The sequence below is a fragment of the Topomyia yanbarensis genome, chromosome 2 (assembly GCF_030247195.1).
Source record: "Topomyia yanbarensis strain Yona2022 chromosome 2, ASM3024719v1, whole genome shotgun sequence".
Taxonomy (NCBI): Eukaryota; Metazoa; Arthropoda; class Insecta; order Diptera; family Culicidae; genus Topomyia; species Topomyia yanbarensis.
In genome coordinates this window covers 280,551,047-280,572,978 of record NC_080671.1, presented here as the reverse complement: position 1 = coordinate 280,572,978, position 21,932 = coordinate 280,551,047, and the positions used below count along the sequence as shown (strand labels likewise).

Sequence of the window (21,932 nt, the reverse complement as noted above, 5' to 3'; positions counted from 1 at the left end):
TTAGTCACATTTTCTTTTTTACATTTTAACGACATTCAATTAGCTAGAGATTACTGGGTAGGTAAAGTTATGAAAATTAGAGCCATAGTACTCAGATGAGAGCAAGGATGTGAAGTATACAGATCGGAAAACTAGAAGTGGCAGGGTCATTAGAACAGGCTTAATATCTTGCGGGCTTAACTTTTGTCTGCTACTGGTGAGGGTCGAGCTTAGGTAGGTAACTACAAATCACTCGAGTTCTCCAGCATCTTTACCGTGACAACCGAGAAGAAAAGCCACGCAAGATCACCACTGTCACAAACCTGTCGACGATTAGCATCAATCAATGATGATTGCTGCTGTTCATCTCTGTTTGCCTTTCGAATGTCGGAATAGATTTTTATTAGACTATTGTCACTGCACTTACAGTCGTGGCGGGTTTGCCACATTGTGTAAGTTAATGGCTGTGTCTACAGCGGCTACCCACCGCTGCCAGTGGATTCCCATCAAAAATAATCATTGTAGGTAATGACTGACTTTTTGCTTGCTATTTTACCTTGTGGGGCAATATGACCAATCTTGAGGGGCAAAATGACCATGTCGCATAATCATTATATTTTATTGAACATTTAAAATTAATTTCACTTAGTTTACTAAGTATCTTATTTATCATTGATTTAGATTCAACATTATATCTTGATCAAATGTCTTTCTGAGTAATTTGTTCATGTAAATTTTATTATTCGTCAGTCGTAACATGAGGTATACGTCCACATGAAATAAATTGATAAATGGCCCATGTCGTAGAGTCATTTTCGTAGATTTTTTTAGTACAAAGTTTTTGGTAAAGTATTTTTTTGGTAAAGTATTGTTATGTCTGAAATAGTTAGGAAAATGTGAATTATTTTTTTATTTATTTCTTGTGACCTAAGATTTGCTCAATTTTTTTGAAAACAGGGCTGCTCAATTTGATCCACATGAGGATATTGTGTCACTTTTTCCTAACGATAATAAAACATTAAATATTTACAGTTTCTGTCAGTCTTTAGAATTACAGGGACCATCATTTATATTTATTTGTGAGCCATTCGCCTTCTATTAGGGATCAGAATTTGTGGGATGTTGAATTGTATTTCTGTGCGACAGCGTAAGTGATCACTAATTAAATATTTGATGCACACGTAATTAGTAGTAGGGGAAGTGCGTCAAAGGCGGTGACCCCAAGCAAGATGACCATCCTCGTACTTTTAAAATTATTGGTCTAATACAGCTTTGTAACTAATAGAACACAAATCCTTCGGAACCACACATCACGTATGTACTTATTATCTTAACTGTCAAAAATATCAAAAATTCAAAACAAAGATGAATAAACATGCTCGTAGATATATTTTTTGTCTGTATTTTTGTCTGTATTACTTTATGCCGATTCCAGCGTCGAGTATTTCTATTTCTCGTTAATTCATTGCGATGCTTAAGGTGTTCTTCGAAACCTGGCTAAAAAAACTTGAAAATCTATAACTTAATGAAAAAGTGTTCACTTCGAGTAAGATGGGTGCTTCCTTGATAAATTTTCTATAAAAATGATCTATCAATTGAGTTTTAGTAGGCAATGGACCATTCGTGGAGGAATTATTTTGTTAATTTGTAAAAGTCTCTTTCTCCATACGAATTCCTATATAAACATTAAACCTTGGGTACAGAAATATAGTTTGACCAATCGACCATAGAATTTGCACAATTTTTCTAAGACCTAAATGGAACCTTTAAGAAAAATTCAAAATTAATAAAGTTTTAGTTGGCTGATATTCTAACTCGTCTCGCCGCTAACATCTAAATTGGCGAAAGTGATACTGGTCGCAATTCTGACCTAAAATCATAAATCGCTCTCGTAGTTCTCATACCCAAAGCGTTTGAATACGTCAAATTCAACTTGTCAACACTCTACCTAGAGGACTTTAATGTTGCTGAAGTCTATATTTATACAAAGATTCGTTACGGCTAAACTTATTGTTCCAGCTTGTTTACCGAAAATGCCAAGAACTAAAAAGAAGACCTTGTTAAAGAAAACAGGATCAAGGCGCTCTTATGATAGAAAAAGGAATGAAAATAAAAATGAATCAACAGAGTGTCATAACAACATTGCAAAAGATGTATTATGTGGATTTGATAATAAAAAAATAATGCGTAAGAAAAAAAAAGCAAGAAAATATAAAAGAAAAACGATGCGACTCCACATATAAAGAGAACGAGAAAAGGAAAAATATTGAGCGAATGCAACTATTATGTCGTAGAGATACCTTCTCCATGGAGCGAAGAAAGAACAAACAAAGGATGCAGATGAAACGAATTGAAGATAAGAATTATGCAATCCAAGAAAAAGTTAAAAACACTCAAAGGATTAAACGAAAGAGAGCTAGAGATGAAGATTATACAGCGCAGGAAAAAAGGAAAAATATAAAAAGATGATGAAAATCATGAGAGAAGTAGAACATTATCAAGCTCAGGAGAAAATCAATAATACACGAAGGATGGAACGAACAAGAAACGAGGATGAAATTTATGCAATACAAGAGAGAGATAAAAATGCTATAAGAATGCAAAAGAAAAGAAAAAGTAATGAAGATTATATAACACAGGAAAAGGATAAAAACAAGCGGAGAATGAAAAGGAAAAGAACGGAGGATGATAGTTATGTAACCCAGGAGAAAATCAAAAATAACCGGAGGATGGAGAAAATGAGAACAGAGAATGAAGATTATAGAACACAGGAAAACGATAAAAACGGTCGAAGAATAAAAAGAAAAAGAGCGGATGATGAAAATTATGCTACTCAAGAGAAAATCAAAAACAATGAGAGGATTCAGAAAAAAAGGGCCGAGGATGAAGGTTATAAACGAAACGAAAGAATTACAAATAAAGATCGAATGAAAGTCATTCGTTCTGAACAAAACTACACACAGAAGGAGAACGAAGCTAACATCTTACGAATGCACACCTTACGCGATGAAAATTCGTACAGAGAATCGGAAAGAAATCATGATAGAATGGCCAAACGTGTTCAGCGAGGATGTGCAATTATTACTCATCGTAATACCGTGTACAACCATCTGAATGAAGACAAGTCAAATATACAATCACGATTACTGTTGAAATTTATTGAAAATAGGCAACAAGTTCCAAATTACATGTGCTGTTGTTGCGAAGGAGCCTTTTTTGAAGCAGGTGTTGTGAAAATTACTCGTGAAAAGGTAAAATTAAAACTGAAGATCAAAGCCCGATTCAGTGAATCGATAATCGACTCTCGAATTTTGAATAGTTATGATGAACGAATGCAAAATTATGCTTGTCATACATGCATCAGATATATAGAAAATGGGAAAGTACCAAAACCGGCGAGTAGCAATGGATTGAAATTACCTCTAGTACCTGAATGCTTAAAAATTCTTAACGATATTGAAGAGAGATTGCTGGCTCCATTTGTTCCATTTATGAAAGTTATTCTAATGTCCCACCGAGCTTCAAACCCGCAAGTAGGAATGAAAGGCAGCGTCGTATACATTCCTGTAGATGTGAATGAAATGATTTTATCGCTTCCAAGAAATCTTCACAATGTTAATATTATGGCAATTCCCGTAGATTTTAAAAGAAATCTAGGACATTCTTCCAGTTATCTCCGCGGATATGTTCGTCCAGAAGTACTCAAAAATGCGGCAAATTATTTGCGGAGCACAGAGCTGTACCAAAAATATGGCATAGAATTCGCAAATAATTTTTCGGATGAGTATGAAAATGACGCGAACATCGATGACTTAATCTCATTAAAAGATGGAAATGAAAATATTGCGTATGATGATGATATGGATAGTGAAAACGAATTTTACCAACAACTGAATGATGGAGATGATGAATGTCTCTTATTTGATTTCAACGAAATTGTGGCAAATAACTCAGTGGTTGTGATGGCCCCAGGGCAAAACCAGTGCCCCGTATCACCATACAGAAATCCTGACATAGAATATCTATGCTTTCCCAAGATTTTTGGGGGACAACCTCGGAAACTTCTTGATAAAAATATTACAATCTCAGACATTATTAAATGGGAAGTTCGATTTTTCGGAAATAAAATGGACCCCAAACGCGTATTATATTTAGCAAAAACTAAGCTGTTCCATGAAGCATTCAGCTCAATAAAAACTACGATGAGAAAAAAAACGAACGCGGGGGGAGTAACTGCTGTCGAAGCGTTAAACCCAAATTTCATAGCTGAATTGAGACAACATAATGATGGACTAAAATTTATGAACCACATACGCTGTACACCTGCTTATATGGAACATATTAAGAAAGTTGTCTTCGCGTTAATAAGACAACAAGGACCTCCCACATTTTTCGCCACATTTTCTCCTGTTGAGACCAACTGGCCAGAGCTAATTCAAGGATTAGTTCAATACACTTCTGGGGAAAAAATTTCGTTGCTATCAGCAATAAATATGTCCTACCAAGCAAAATCTAAGCTGGTGAATGATAATCCCATATTCTCTGCTATGTATTACAACAATAAAATTAAACAGCTGATGAAAACAATCAGAGAAGGAGGAATTTTTGAAGGACATGTAGTATCAGATTTTTTCCGGAGACGAGAATTCCAACAACGAGGATCGCCTCATGACCATGTCCTTCTGTGGGTGAAAGGAGCCCCCAAACTCGATTCAGACAATCCGGACAGTTTTGCTAAGGTTGTTGAATTTACCGATAAATTTATTAGTTGCCAATATGACGAAAAGAATCCATTTTGTAAATATCTTCGCCATAAACACACTGCAACTTGCAGTAAAGGCAAGCGTAACAAAAATTTATGTCGTTTCAATTTTCCAAAAATTGTTATGCCGAAAACAATGATTCTTGAGCCATTGCGCCCAGAAGAGAAAACTGTAAATGTTAAGGAAAATCTCAAGAAAATCAGAGAATTAATGGACCAATTCTATACAAATAAAGAACGTGTTGATAAATCTTTCGAAGATATTTTGAGAGATCTTAAAATGACACAAGAGGCATATATAATAGCTGTAAGATGTTCTATTGGCAGATTAACAATATTTTACAAGCGAAGAAGCTGCGAAGTAGATATCAACACATACAATACAACAATCCTAAATTTAATGGAATCAAACGTTGATTTACAAATAGTTAAAGATGAGTATGGAGTCGCACAATATATTGTTGATTATGTTGCCAAAGCGGAATCTGGCTTGTCAAGAGGGTTAAAAAATCTGCAAACAGAATTGGATAAAGGAAACCAAAGTTTGCAAGAACGTTTTCGTTGTATTGCCAACAAATTTTTAAATAGCCATTTAATGTCAACATCCGAAGCTGTTTATCATTGCTTGGGAACTCCTCTCACTGAATTTAGTCGTGCGTCCATTTTTATAAACACTGGTAGACAAAATGACAGAGTGGTGTTTTTAAAATCTACCAAGGAGCTCCAGCAACTTGATCCCGATTCAACTCAAATTGCCGGAAAGGATGAACAGCCATTACGCTGAGCGAATAGGACTAGTAAATGTATGCCTAGCGGAATATGCCGCTTACTATTTCCGTACTGCAAATAGACCACGAAAGGATAAAAATTTAGTTTCAGATGACGAGGCTGAAATTGAAGTGGAAAATCAGTTCGATCATCACCGTCGAACAAAGGCTCGAATAATCCGATATGTACGGTATAAACTTGGGCAAGACCCTGATAATTGTTACCGGGAACAATTATTACTGTTCTATCCTTGGCGGAATGAAAATGATGAAATTGAATCAGTGAACTGGTATGAAACATTCGTTAAAAATACTGAAGAAATCGAAAGAAATCGTTCTAAACTATTTGCCTTGACAGATGATAAACTTGATAAAGCTATTCAAGCAGTTAATGTAAATAATATGCTACTAAAGGAAGAAGAAGCTGAAGAATTCGAAGCTGAAACAATTCCGAAAGACCAGGAAATTGATATTCTAGTGCAAGGCGGAATAGATCGCCCGAAAAAAAATGTACCTTTTACATACTCTGCGCCTCCAAAAGTAGATGTGGTTAACCTTTTCGATACTATAAGTAAATTGAACTCACGACAGTTGGAGATACTTATGCATGTATTTAAATGCTTTACAACTCGCAAGTTACCTCTAAGAATATTCATTTCTGGGTCTGCTGGGGTTGGTAAAAGTATGGTAATATCAGCAATATTCCAACTTGTTACATACCACTTGGAATACATGAATACAAATACAAAAGATCAAAGCTTGGATTCTGTCAAGGTATTACTATGTGCCTTTTCAGGAAAAGCAGCTTTCTTGATTGGAGGCAACACTTTGCATTCTGCCTTTGCTCTTCCATTACAGGAAAGTGCTAATATGCCTGACTTGCCGATGGATATTGCCAACAACTTAAGACAACAATTAATGTATTGTAAACTTATAGTAATAGACGAAATATCTATGGTAGGAAGTACAATATTTGGTCGGATTGATACTAGATTACGTCAAATCACTGGGGTGAACGATAGTTTTGGAGGAATGTCAGTAATCACGGTTGGCGATTTTCTTCAGTTATCGCCGGTTAAAGATTCGTCAATTTTTAGTGTTCCAAAACATAGTTTGATTAGGATGGAACTCTCACCACTTTGGGATGAATTTCAATTTTACGAGCTTACAGAAGTGATGCGGCAAAAAGATGATAGAAGCTTTGCTCTTGCACTCAATAACTTTGCTCGTGGAGAAATGACTGATGAAGATATTGACTTAATCAGAACTCGAAAAGTCGAAGAAAACGATGTACCGGACACTGCAATAAGACTATATTACACCAATGCAGATGTTGAGAAATATAATGACAAAAGAATTACAGCCTCATCTTCAATTGAAATTGAGTGCGTTGCCATCGATATTATAACTGGAAATCTCAAAAACCAACAAAAAAATATTAAGCTAGAAATGTGGAAAAGAAAGCCTACTAAAGATTGTGGAGGTTACCCATACAAACTACGTTTAAAACTTGGAATTAAATACATGATTACAGCAAATCTAGATGTATCTGATGGCCTTGTTAATGGTGCTACTGGTGTGCTAGAGGAGGTATATCATGATCCAGGAACGAATAAACCGAAAATTGCATTCCTAAGTTTTTCATCCAAACTTGTTGGAAAAAAAATTCGCGCGCGATATAACGACTTTATGATAAATGCTGGAATTAATACTTCATGGACGCCGATCATTAGAAAACAGTATAACCTTACTACCCATTTTCAAAGAGATTACCAACTGGTACGTGATCAATTTTCTCTGGTTCCTTGCGAGGCGTTAACAATTCATAAAAGCCAAGGGCAGACTTATGCTAACGTTTGTGTCGATTTCCGGAAATCTTGCAACTTAACCCGTCAGTTAGTGTATGTAGCGCTAAGTCGTGTATCGAAGCTTTCCGGCTTATATATATTGGGTAGGTTTTTCGGAAATATGAAAAGTAACAATACAATTGAAGCAAGTTTAAAGGAAATGCGAAGATTGCGATCGGAACGACAATTAAGTCTGGCATTCAACAACTTGACAAATGTAGATGGATTGGTAATATCTTATTTAAATGTCCGATCCTTACGTACAAGTATTAAACATATAATTTCTGATAAGTGGTATTTGAGGTGCGATGTTTTAGTATTCTCGGAAACTTGTACATATTCGAATGAAAAAATCATCATTCCTGGATTTGAACTCATTTATCGTTCTGATACACTTGGTCATCCTGAATATGTGAAGAAAAATATCGCAAAAGGTGTCATGTGTTTTGGAAAAGCAAACTTGAAAATGACAAACATTGAACCAGTAATATACTACAAACCGAACAAAGGAAAATATCATAGTCATATAGATTTAGTACACATGGATTTGAATGGAGTATCAATCATTACTGGATATAAATCACCAAAAGCTAGCTTTTCTGACTTCAAAGCTCAGCTAACGAAAATTAATAACTTCGAGAAACAGCTAACTATAATTATGGGCGATTTTAACTTCAATATTAATGACACTACAAGTGATGACGTGATGCAATTCAAATCTTTAATGCAAACTATGAAATTGACGGATAGTTTAACTGAAGCTACAACTATTCTTGGATCAAGACTAGACGTTCTATATTCTAACATCAATGAGCTGAAGGCTGGTGTATATGAATGCTATTTTTCTGATCACAAACCAATATTTTGTATAATACCAGAGAGGGAGAAAATTAATATTAATTCATCTGTGTTCAGATGTATACCAAAAAATGATCACAGGGCTTCTGTAAGTAGTTGCTCAAGGGACATTTTATCTGGTAAAATAGCTTGCATGTCAGTGCAGTGCAGTGATAGTGATTTGAGCATTGTTGACCAAGATTTACATACAAAGGTTCTCGAGTGGTCGACTGAATCAGTCGAATCGGTATCAACTTTCCATAATTTTGACCAAGATGCAAGTAATTTGCTATTTGATTATCTTGATACATTAGACGTTTGGAATGGATCATGCATAGAAGAGATAAAACAGCTGCTTAAACCATACCATCGCTGTATAGATTTAAATTCACAATATTTTAAAACAGCTCGATTGCAAGTATATAATGCTGAACGTGATACATTATTCTCAGAGCAAATCCTGCCAAACTTTCGAGAAATCCCAATCACTGGTGACGGCAATTGCCAGTTCAATTCTATCTCGTATGCTCTAACTGGAAATGAGAGTTTCTCTGGCGATTTACGCATTTTAGCATTTAAAAGTGTCATAGAAAATATACAATTTTTCTCATCATTGCATTCAAGTGGTTTTATGGAAACCGATAGTATGGTAATGTTGTTGAAACTTTGTTGTGGTAATGGTCAATGGGGTAATCAAGATTCGTTATTTGCTCTGTGCATGAAACTTGAACGATGCATTTATGTTCTCGAAAAGACTGAGATAGCTTATAAAATGTATGTTATTAAACCGCGTGTTTCCTGTGCATCTCCTATAGTGCTACATCTTCGTAACGCTGGTTCTGGAAATGCTCATTATAATCTTATGCTTCCAATACAAGAAAACGTTACCTATGATTTTATCAATCTCGAGACATATGATTTGGCTAATTTGTTTACACACTGAAACATTACAAAACATAAAAAAATAAGTTCAAATAAAATGGCTCACTAGCTAAAGACTACTAAATTAGTAGAAGAGGCTGAATAAGAATTTTCATATTAGCTTAAATCTTCTACAATAGAGGTGGCTGAGTGTGCACATACCTTATTGAACGGTGCATATATCTTCTCGAAAAGACTGGCAGAGCTTATAAAATTTATGTTATTAAACCATGCGTTTCTTGTGCATCTCCTACAGTGTTACATATTCGTAGCACTGAAAGAATACAAGAAAACGTTACCTTTGATTTCATAAACCTTGAGACATCTATGAAATAAAAATACGTTGACATAAAAATGCACACTAGCTTTAGACTTCAAAAATTAGTAGAAGAGGCTGAATAAGAATTTCCATATTAGCTTAAATCTTCTACAATAGAGGTGGCTGAGTGTGCACATACCAACGCATTTTCCACCCATATTCATATCACCAAACACTGTCGTGCCTGGTCAAACCATTAAGAAATTGGCACGAAATCCCGAATGATTTCTGAATGTATTCCAGCTGTATAAAGTTGGCATCGAATTTTTCTTTGACCTGGAATTCATTCAGAAATCAATCAGGATTCCGAATCAATTTCTGAATGTATGGTTGGGGATGCGTTATTGGTTATGGTGGTAGTTTATGAGGCTGAATATCAGTACTAGCTAATTTCTTCAACTGAACCAATGATTTTATGCTAGCAAAATATTCATGCACATGAGTTGAAAAAAGAAACTGTATGTAGAAAGATCAGTAGTTTAGATTATAGATTCATGTTGTAGTTTTCTCAAATATAGATCTCTCTTATACTCATGCTTATGCTTGTGTTGTAGTTTTCTCAAATATACTGTATTTGTGTTTACTTGAGTTAAAGTTTTCTAAAGAGTGTATCCCAGTAAGTCAAGCTGATATTCTGACTCAACCCAGGCCATGTGACGTTGCCAAAAAACTCGATGAATACATATGGCCTCCGTTAAGCCAAACCGAACTGAGCGCCATAATTTTTCTCTAGCATTTTGCATGTTAAAATGAATTTTTAGATAACTTACCATTAACGTTAAGTTGAGGAACACTTATTTGCTTTCTTTTGCTATTTGTGTTCCCTAAAATAAATAGATGTGGGTCTTGCTAATGCTATTTTGGATGCGAAAGCGTTTTTAGACCATGTATTTCAAAATGGCGCTTGGTCTCTTTGGCCTAACACAGGCCATATCGTGTTTGATGATCCTCGTTTATTTCAAGATTAACGTGGGTTCGGATGCAACACATGAACTCTCTAGAGAACACACTATCGAAACTTGTTAAACGATATTCGTTCGCTTCATTTTTCGTCGTTATGTTAGACACTTTTGCAAACTTATCCCTATTTCCTGTGTTCCTATCCTTGCATGTAACTCCGCCAGTATATATTTCTCTGTAGTGTACTATTTGGAATGCATGATTTAGCAATCAAGTGAGTAAATAGCATAGTATTGAGAAATGTAACTGCCGGTCGCAAGCCCGAATAAAGGAGGAGTGATGCATTTCTGTTGTCTTTCACCAATGAGAGATTTTCTTTGATTACTTTTTCTTTTGTTCATTACTCGTTCGTTTCGACATTTACTACTAAACTCTTCGTATAATATTCTAGTGAAAACTGTCGGTTTTCGATATGAACTGAAAAATTAGCGCAAAGTCGTAATAATCGAAAGAGAAAATAAACAAAGAGAGGCTCTCAATGTTACTTACGATTTAATCTAAAGTTTTTCCAGAATAATTCGAACCGATTAGTTCTCTTCTGTAGTTATCAGATAAGGCGTGAACTTCTTTTCTACGGATTCTCTCATTCGACAAGGTTCTAGTTTTGATCCTTCAGCAAGCATTCTCTCGATATCTGGTAACCTTTTATTCCCCGATCGATAACAGCAGCAATATTTGATTCAATGTTACTCGACATTGGGCAAGTATACCAGTAAAGTATTTATTTTGATGCGCTACTCATTTTACTGAGTAATGTTTGTTTTAAACCATGATTAGTGTCAAACGAGTGTGTAGTCATTGACGAGTAACATTACGCCTTATTATTGTTAATGGGGTTCCAGTTCAGCCGGAATTTAAATTTCAGGTTGCTTTGACGCAGAAAAAGATAACGGTCGCCTAGCAATAAATAAAACAAACTGTTTCGTTGCATCGGCCAGATAGGTAGTGTTTTTCTACGAACCGGTGATTTTTGCAACTTTAAGAAGGTTACGGGTAAGTCTCTTCTTAAAACCGGATCTCAGAGTGAAATTCTCTTTCCCTTTCTGGTTTGGTGTAGATTTATTCAAGATGAGTGAGCAAGAGATGGATATGCTGGACATAGAAGATGATCTAGTGGAGTTGTGCGAGGAGCAGAACGAAGAGCAGCGGAAGAAAATGAGCATTAAACAACAACAACCGCAACATCAGCAGCAACAACAACAGCCACAACATCAGCAACAACAGCAGCAAAAACAACAGCCACGACAACAGCAACAACAGCAGCAACAACGGCAGCAACAAAAACAGCAGCAACAACAACAGAATAACAATCGTCGGAAGCAACGAAACCAGCGTGACCAACGTGACCAACGGAACCAAGATCGGGCACGTGGAATTAGCCTGGTAAATATGTGCATATTTAACTCTAAGGCAAAATACTTATGTCATCTAAATTCACAGGAAACTCGTATGGAAACGTTCGAGCGACTCGCTCGTCGTACAACTGCTCTCGGAAAGAGCGTACGACGAGCAATTGAGGCAGAGCGGTTGCCCGGCCACCGTATGTATGACATTATATTTAATTTGATTTTCATTAATATTCCCTATTTCTTGCAGTCATTTTGGGATACATGAACCGATATAAAAATGTTTGTAAAAATATGGATTATGAGCTTAATAAAGAATGAAATTAATAAATAAAAATTAACCTGTCGTATTCCATTTGATTCAATTCGGCGAGATTCGAAAATATTTGTGTGCGTTAATGTGTGTATGTGGGGGCATATTCTAGAACTAAAGCCACATCGGTTCTTCGGTGATGACTGAACCAATTTTCACTAACCTAGTCTCAAATGAAAGGTATAGTATGCGGCAGGGAGTATCACCCCTCCATTTACACCCCTATCTCCTTCCTACAACAAACCACCTCCCTCCCACACCATGGCATGGGTGGGAGGGAGGTGGTTTGTTGTAGGAAGTGTGTCCCCCTCCCCATCCCACTAAAAGCCCACCCACCACCCAGCATTCCAAAACATGTTATCATGTAGACAAAATTGAACTCATGTCTGCTGATTGAATATTATATTTGTATTTTTGAAGTGTGTCAGCCTTGACATGTTGCTCATCAGGTTCGTGGCAGTCGTGCATATGTATATACGTGCCAAGTATGATAAGAATGTGTCATTTCCACATTTATATTGAACATAACCAGCTTTATTAAATGATTATTATTAAAATAAATTAAAATTATTAAATGATATATGAGAAAGGCACAATTACACCACTAGGTGGATTAAAACAGGTTTTTAACTGTAGTTTTTGCAATAGAGACTCAGTAACAAAATTACACTGAGATCCGGAATCCAGAAGAGCTCGACATCGTACTAGTGAACCGTTCAGTGCTTGTATCAGAACAACTGCTGTTGCCAACATATTCGCTGCATTAGATATTGAAGCTGCAGCAATAAAACTTTCCTTATCTGAGAAGTCTTCGGGAGTTGAGATTGACGTTGATGTTAAAAGCGTTATGTTTTGGCTAGCGTCGGATTCGGTACCTCACGATTCACCCGGAACGTGCAAAAGAGAATTATGTCGCTGTCCACACAGTCTGCAGTTACTTGATTTGCATTCCGATGTTTCATGTCGTGTCGAAAAACAGTTGCTGCACACTTTTAATTCTATCACGGTTCTATTTCGCTGATAAATCGGCATTTTTAGAAAACCTGGACACTTGAAGAGTGGATGGAATGGTGATTTTTTGCATATTCGACATTCTGATGCATTTGTTGTGACAATGTTAGTGACCGCATTGTATTTTGGGCGACTTGGGTTCCTTTTTCCAACAGCCAATCCAAAATAATTCCTAGAGTTGAGTCTTCTCTTTTCTTCAGTTTTTTTACACATGTTTTCTCTAGAGAAACTGAAAGCAAGAATCCAGTACTCTCAGTATCTGTATTTGGTTACAATTAAGCTAAAGCGTAAAACAATTTCATGGGAAACACGTTAGTTGACGCTGTCACTGTTGATTAAAAACTATGCAGTAATAAATAAAATATGTTTGAATGCTCTGGTTGGGACTCTCACCAACATTTCTTCAAGCATTCATAACTGGATAGAGGTTACTCATGTGCTGATGTTCATCGAGTTCAAAGTTAGCTAGACCATCTCGTACCGCGCTCCAGAAAGTTTTTTTTGTTATCTGTTCGACCATCTATGGAAGCGGTCCTTCAATGTCAGCTTCCTTCTCCGAACAGTCTTTTTTTACAATGGAGAATACATTTACGTCCTAGCCCAGTACACGTGCTATTGGTAGGGTCAAATCTACCACACGGGGTGCACTGGGGGCGTCTCGGGCTCGAATGGTGACGCTATCATTAATACCGATTAAACTCCATTGGGCTCCGCCATCATTCCTCCCAGGAACTACCTCTCGGTATTACTTCTGGGGGGATGGCTGTACTAAATGTACTCATTCACTCTCACTCACGCGTTCATACGTCCTGTATGAGGCTTACTTGGGTGCTCTCTCAATCGCACTTTGATTCACTCTCAAACACTCCCACGTGAGGCTGACTTTTGTGCTCACCTTTTTCGTTCCTTGCGAGGCTGACTTGTGTGCTCCCCTTACTCATTCCTTGCTAGGCTTACTTTTGTGCTCGCCCCACCCATACCATGTAAGGCTGACTTGGGTGCTCACCCTATCACCTGATTCACTCTCGATCGTGCCACTCTATTGTGCCTCTGTCACTCCCCCTGGCATCCCATGTGGGACATTTTTCTTAGGCCCCACTTCTGGCATACCATGCGAGGCTGACTTGTTTGCTCTCCTTTTTCATTCCTTGCTAGGCTGACTTTTGTGCTAGCCTCTACCATACCATGTGAGGCTGACTTTTGTGCTCACCCTTAACATGCCATGTGAGACTGACTTGGATGCTCACCCTTTCACTCCTCTGCCACGCCATGAGGTATCGATAGCTAAGTCCCAACATACTACGCTACGACCCTCCCGTCTTGGCATGAGGCAGTCGACTTATACGCCTATACACTCACTCTTCTGTCTTGCTTCGGGGTGGCTGGGTTTACCCCTTACGCGGTTGCCAGTCGCTGCGCCAAACCTGCGTCGGCATGAACAGACCATTCACTCCCTTTTTTGCGCTTGGCCTTTTTCGCTCCAGCTAACCAATCACTAGTTAGCCGTGCCCGTCGTCTGTTGCTCGGTTCGCCAGATTACCTGTAGCCTACTGGCAATCTGGATGGTAGCAGCCGAGACTGCGTTCCACTTCTCCACCGATTGACACATCCGCTGAATAAGGGTATCAGGGGTTGTGTCCCAGCCACAGACGTCAAGCATTGCTCTTCTTTCGACGTCGAACCGATGACATACGAACAGTATGTGTTCGGCAGTTTCGTCTACACCTGGGCAGTCCGGGCAGACTGGGACCTCCGCGTGCCCGAACCTGTGGAGGTACTGTCGGAAACAGCCATGGCCTGACAGGAATTGTGTCAGGTGGAAGTAAACTTCCCCGTGGGGTCTTCCCACCCAGCTCGATATGCTAGGTATCAGCCGGTGGGTCCACCTACCTTTCGAGGAGTTGTCCCACTCACGCTGCCATCTGGCGACCGAGGTCACCCTGGTGCGCTCGCGGGCTCCCCTATTTCCACGTAGCTCGAAGCACTCCTCATCTTCCCGAATGACCAGCCCGACTGGCATCATGCTCGCTATCACGCAGGATGCATCGTGTGATACCGTGCGGTAGGCAGATATCACTCTGAGGCACATCACGCGGTAGGTGCTCTCCAGTTTCTGTAGGTAACTGGTTACCCTCAATGCTCTTGACCATGACGGGCCGCCGTACCTGAGGATGGATACGGCAACACCTGCCAGTAACCTACGTCTACTGGCGCACACCTTTGAGCTGTTGGACATCATTCTCGATAGATCCGCAACAGCAGTCGACGCTCTCTTGCATGTATATTCGTCATGACTGCCGAAGGTCAGCTTGTCGTCTATATCTCCGAGAGACTTCAGACTTCGCTGTGAAGTGATCGCGACTTCTCCCACATGAATAACTGCATGTTGTGCCGACTTGCGGTTGTTGACGATAACTACCTCCGTCTTATGATGAGCGAGCTCCAGGCCTCGCGCGCTCATCCATTCCTCCACCGTGCTGATCGCGTGTTCTGCGGTTAGTTCTACCTTAGAAATTGACTCCCCGTAGACCTCCAAGGTTACGTCGTCAGCAAAGCCGACGATCTTGACCCCAGGAGGGAACTTCAGTCTCAGAACCCCGTCATACATGAGATTCCATAGCACCGGGCCTAGGATCGAGTCCTGCGGGACTCCGGCGGTAATCGGAACCCCTTTCTGACCGGCATCGGTCTCGTATAGCAGTACGCGGTTTTGGAAGTAACTTTCCAGGATCCGGTACAGACCCACTGGTAGGCTAAGCCGGTGTAACGAGAGCGCGATGGCTTCCCAGCTTGCGCTGTTGAATGCGTTCTTCACGTCAACTGTCACTAACGCACAGTATCGAATACCTCGCCTTTTCCGTTGGATCGCTATCTCGGCAGTATTTATCACTGAGTTGAGAGCGTCCACTGTGGACTTACCCTTCCGAAAGCCAAACTGGTTGCTTGACAGGCCGTCCGTACCTTCCGCGTACGGGGTTAGCCTGTTGAGGATGATCCTCTCAAGCAGTTTGCCAGTCGTGTCGATCAGACAGATTGGTCTGTACGCCGATAAGTCGCCTGGCGGCTTCCCGGGCTTCGGCAACAGCACCATTTTCTGCCTTTTCCATCTATCGGGGAAACGGAACTCGTCAAGACATCTCTGCATAGCTAGCCTGAACATGTTCGGGTTCGCTATGATCGCTGCCTTGAGTGCGTTGTTTGGAACTCCATCCGGCCCTGGAGCTTTGTTCATTGCTAGGGATTTAGTCACTGCGAGTAGTTCTTCATTCGTCACTGGAGCCACTATTTCGGCCGTGCCCACACTGTCTCGTAGTGCAGGTGGCCAGGGGCTTGTGGCTCGAGACGGGAAGAGTACTTCGATAATCGTCGCCAACCGGTCCGGAGACCGTTCTGGGGGTGAAGAGCCCCCTTTGGTCTTGGCCATCACAATCCTGTAGGCGTCACCCCACGGATTCGCGTTGGCACTCTCACACAGGTTGTCGAAACACGCTCTCTTGCTGCTTTTAATGGCCTTGTTAAGGGCCAGTTTCGCAGCTCGAAACACTTCAAGGCGGTTCTCTCTTGCATCCTCGGTGCGAGCTCTTTGCATCCTACGTCTAGCTCTGAGGCAGGCTGACCGTAGAGCTGCAATCTCGGCATTCCACCAGTATACCGGGCATCTACCGTTCCTTGGCAGTGTTTTCCTCGGCATAGTGGCGTCGCACGCGCGTGATAGAATGTCGAAGTGATTGGACTTCCACCCGCGTACCTGACAGGGATCTCCCGCCCTCGGATGCTGCACACCATAGTTAATCCTAAAGCGGATTGCTAAATGATCGCTATGGGTGTAGCCTTCGTCTACCCTCCATTCCATGCCTGGAGCCAGACTCGGGCTGGCAAATGTTACGTCAATCCACGCCTCCACTCCGTTTCTACGGAATGTACTAGCGGAGCCATTATTAGCTAGCACAGTATCGAGTTTCGCAAGCGCCTCCATTATCGCTTGACCCCTGCAATTTGTACAGCGGCTGCCCCACTCCACTGCCCAAGCGTTAAAGTCTCCCGCTATGACTACCGGTTTCCGGCCCACTAGGTCCGACGAGAACCTGTCGATCATCTGGTTGAACTGTTCTATTGGCCACCTTGGGGGAGCGCAGCAGCTGCAATAGAACACGCCATTGATCTTGGCAATCGCAACACCCTCGGCGGAGGAGTGTATTACCTCTTGAACCGGGAACCGTCTCGTTGTACAGATTGCCACCATTCCAGACCCGTCCGACACCCAATTGCCGTTGCCGGCAGGGATGCGGTACGGGTCTGATAAGAGGGCGACATCTGTCCTCGACTCCGAGACCGACTGCTACAGTAGCTGTTGGGCTGCTGCACAATGGTTAAGATTTAGCTGTGTGACGATCACGGCTTCTTCTTATTTACCTCACCGAAGGGACACGATGGTCCGCCCATAGCATGTTTATGGGCTTGCTTCTTAGGGGTGCAGATAAGACACTTGTACGCCTTAGTGCAGCCCCGCTCCTTATGCCCCTCCTCGCCGCAGCGACGAGGTTTTTGCACTCGTAGGCTTTGTGGCCGGACTCAAGGCACCGATAGCACCTATCCACTGAAGGCGGCTGGGGTATACTAATAGGGCATACCGACCAGCCGATCTTCAGCTTCCCTTTCTCGGTTACCTTTTTGGCATCCGCCTTCAGTAGCCTGAGGTAGGCTACTTGGGTACCAGAGGGTCGGTCTCTCAATCGCACAGAGGCCCGCTCGATTGTGACGTCGCAGTGCTCCTTGACGGCTCCGACGACGTCTTCTGCGGTCGTGAACTCGTCCAAGTGCTTGCACTGGAGAGTTGTTTCCGCACCTAGCGACCTGATTTGGGCGCCCTCACTGAGGACCTCTTGGGCCAAGGCCTTGTATACTGCACTTGATTGTGCGCCTCGCTTCAACACCAGGAGCATCTCTCCCGTGTTGGTGCGTCTTACGCTACGCACATCCTGCCCAAGGGCCGAGAGGCTTTCGGCCGCCTTCATCGATTTAAGGACATCGGCGTATTTGTCCTTGTCGGTTTTTAACCACAAGGCTTCGCCTCTGTCCTTGGCCTTCCTCGCAGGCCGCGGTACCTCCGGTTTCGGTGCCGGCTTTTTCTTGGTTACCAGCGTCCAGGGGTTTGAGCCCCCCTGCCCCAGTCGCGCCGGGTTGCTGGTACCAACGCTCTGCTCAGCGAGGTCACTCTCGCCCTCGCTTACCTCAGCCAGACGGCGTTTGGCCTTAACGGTTGCACGCCATGTGGTGTCGGTTTTTGCACCCTCGCCTGGCGACTTCCGAGGGCGCTTCGCGTTCGACGACGTCTTGCGATTGCCCTTGCCCTTGCCTTTTCCCTTCGAGGGGAACTCGGCCGCCGCTTCAAGCGACGTGGCTGCTCCATAGAAGGTGAAGGCCACTGTCTGAGTGCCCGTATCGACCTTCTCTTATCCCTCCCTCTTGGAAGCCACTGTCTGGGTTTCTCTGTCGGACTTCTCCCGACATTCCACCCTCTTGGCATAAACCTGCTGTTTCTGTCTTGCGACACGAACAGTTTTTCGGAGTTCCATGAGACTCTGTTTTAACTCCTTGCTTATGTTTTGCTTTGCGCTAGTGTACTCGATTATTGAATCGAGCTGCTCCACCACTTTGCGCATCGCAGATAGTGGCCCGTCCGGTGCGTTGGTAGGGCTATTTCCTACCGCTGCTGGGGGTCACTGGTGCTTTCAGATGCAGCACTCATCGCTCCACTACTCTCCCTACGGGGGGAGACCTCGCCAAACCACCTCTAGCAAAGGGGTTTGGCACCTCCGACTGTTTATTTTTGTTTTTTGTTGACTCTATGTTTGATCCCACGAGTAGCGCGAGAATAAATGTCCGCCACGCCAGAGCTCCGCATTAGCGTGGTAAGGGACGCTTACTGTGGGGGTTGCCCAGGTACCCCACAGGCTCCGTTAACGATCGAGCATCTTTTTCACCCCCTCGATCACTCATCCCTCGGCACGGGTCGCTTCACGCCTTGGAATTGGGGTTATGACCTACCTTGCTTTACGTGGTGACCTCGGACCAGATCATCACAACCATCCTCCTTTACCAGGGCTTTGGACCTGTAGCTCTGGTTCTCAATAGTTCCATGTACGTATATTATTACAGACATGCCACTATTGAGATCCGTCATTCGCTAGCGGAGTTAGGGGTGTGTCGGGCTCGAATGGTGACGCAGCCATTAATAGCGACTAAACTCCATTGGGCTCCGCGATCGTTCCCCCCAGGGACTACCTCTCGGTATTACTTCTAGTCGGTAGAGGTTGCTTCAACCGGCTAAGAATTTCACTACGGAGTTCCTGTTCCGGTGGTCAAAACCAGCCAAATCGGGAACCCCAAATCTTGTGTCATCCGACTCGTACTATGGTTAAAATTGTTGCGGGGGTTTAAAATATTCTCAATGGCGAACCGTATGAAGAGCCGAGCGAGTTTCCCAGTATGCTGCATTACGCAGCGAAACGATTGTTCAACGCACCAATTTTTTTTTCGTTGATGATCGGCATTATTTTGCCGGATTTTTTTTAGGGGTTCGCTGAAACTTTCGGCTGATTGTAGTTCGGTGAAGTTTTGCTGGGTTTCGATTATCAAATTTCGATGGGGACAAACGAACCTGCCCAGAGGCCGTGTGGCATCCTGCCAAGAATTGAGCCGCTGCGTTTCTGCTCCCACGCCCTAGGAGGCGACTGAAAGCAGTAGTTTCTAAGTCAAGGTGTAGTTCCATGCCGAGGACTTGATGGCTGAGGGTTTTAAAATATGCTAGTCGCGCGGAGCATTTTGGGTTTTGCCCTTACTATGTTATGCGAATCTTTGACACAGTGGACCATTATTTTCTTCGCAAATCTTGGGAATCAAATGATCGTATTCCATTTAAACTTGATTTGGCTCGCTACATTGTGTTAACATCCCAACTTTCTTGGTGTTCTCTAGTTGTTGTGCAATATATTTTGGAAATGAAATGTACAGTTCTCTAACCAACAATGGTTAGAATAGTGCTGCCATGTGGCTTTACTCAGCACAAATCAATCTTCGTAAACGTACAGCAATTATGAATCTATCTCTACTTATGCAGGAACGTAAAACTTCTATAGTATTGGTTCAAGAACCGTACTTTCATAAAGAAAACTTCTATATTTGAAAGTTACTTCACACTACCTTTTTACATTTATTACAAAAGAAATGTATAGGATTCGCTCAAATTTTGAAAACTTTTTCCGAGGCCCGGAGGGCCGAGTTTCATATACCAATTGATTCAGCTCGACAAATTGAGACAATGTCTGCATGTGTGTGTGTATGTATGTATGTACAAAATGTCATGTAACTATCTCAGCAATGGCCGAACCGATCCGAATGAAACTAGTTCCAAATAAAAGGCCTAACGTTGGCATTTGACACTATTATTTTTGTTTTTCGGTATGTTCTTTACTTTCTGTGATATGGGTCAATTTGTCAAAACATTACAGGTTTTTAGTAAATAACTTTCGAACAAAGCAATATAGTCACCACAACCTGCACTTAGTTAGAAACCCTGTGAAAATACCTTTCGAACAAGCTATATATTGTCAAAATCCGTTAACGAGCGACGGAGATATAGAACATTTTGTATTTTCATTCCTCGCTTACCAATTTTCACTAATTAAAAACGTTTTCAATCCACCTAACAGTGTGATGAGACATTTCTTATAACTCTTATCACTCTCTTCGGATATTATATCGTTGGAGAACATTTAGAACTTGATGCTTCGCGATGTTTTTGATAACACATACCACATGGGATAGTGGCAGGACTCAGAGAATCGCTCAAATCAGCATAGGACAACATCAGTGCTAGAAATCTCAAACCAAATCAATGGGAAAGCGAAAAAATGGCCCATAAAATAGACATACCAACGAATTATTGTTAATGCTCTGTTAATAAAATATCTATATTGTGGTGGGAAAACTGAATTTTCCTAAAGGGGTTATATATTGTACTGAGCCAAAGAAATTTTTTTTTGAATCGATTTGAAGTTTATACTTTACTCAAATTTCCAACGCGACTGAGAACTAAGAAATCAACGCTTTTTCTTGAAAAGGGCGAAATGTATATTACATTTCTTACAAAAGAAATGAATAGGATTCGCTCAAACTTTGAAAACTTTTTCCGAGGCCCGGAGGGCCGAGTCTCACATACCAATCGACTCAGCTCGACAAATTGAGACAATGTCTGAATGTGTGTATATGTGTGTATGTATGTATGTACAAAATGTCATGTAATTATCTCAGCAATGGCTGAACCGATCTTAATGAAATTAGTTTCAAATGAAAGGCCCAACGTTGCCATTTGACACTATGATTTTCGATATGTTGTTTACTTTCTGAAATATGGGCAATTTTGTCAAAACACAGCAGGTTTTTTTGCAAATAATTTCCGAACAATATAATATCCCACAAACTGCACATAAATAGAAAGCTTGTAAAAATACCTTTCTAACAAGCTATAGATTGTCAAAACCCGTGCACGAGCGGCGGAGATATTAAACATTTTGTATTTTTAGTCCTCGCTTACCAATTTCCACTAACTAAAAATGAGATTGTTTCATACAGAGTATTGCTTTACTGGTATATTAGGGGCAAAACTAAACCGATTTTGAATATCGAGGTATGAAAACACATCTACGTGTGTTTTCAAGGAATTCGATGTTGAGAACATTTTGTGAATTACCTTTACAGTAAATTAACTATTTCTCCAAAATCAATATATAAGTTCACTTCAAAGACAAAATAATGTGTTGATAAAAAAACAGTGAGTTCTAGTATTTATCCATTGGATTAGGCATTGC

At 41.1% G+C, this 21,932-nt stretch overlaps 1 protein-coding gene across 1 annotated transcript; it reads left to right on the top strand.

Moving 5' to 3' along the window:
• Positions 1 to 11,460: 11,460 nt before the first annotated feature.
• On the top strand, positions 11,461 to 12,059 carry LOC131680387 (probable E3 ubiquitin-protein ligase bre1). Its single transcript, XM_058961104.1, has 3 exons — positions 11,461 to 11,775; positions 11,833 to 11,932; positions 11,989 to 12,059. The coding sequence occupies exons 1-3, from the start codon at positions 11,461 to 11,463 to the stop codon at positions 12,057 to 12,059; spliced, it is 486 nt and encodes a 161-aa protein (XP_058817087.1).
• Positions 12,060 to 21,932: the final 9,873 nt, after the last annotated feature.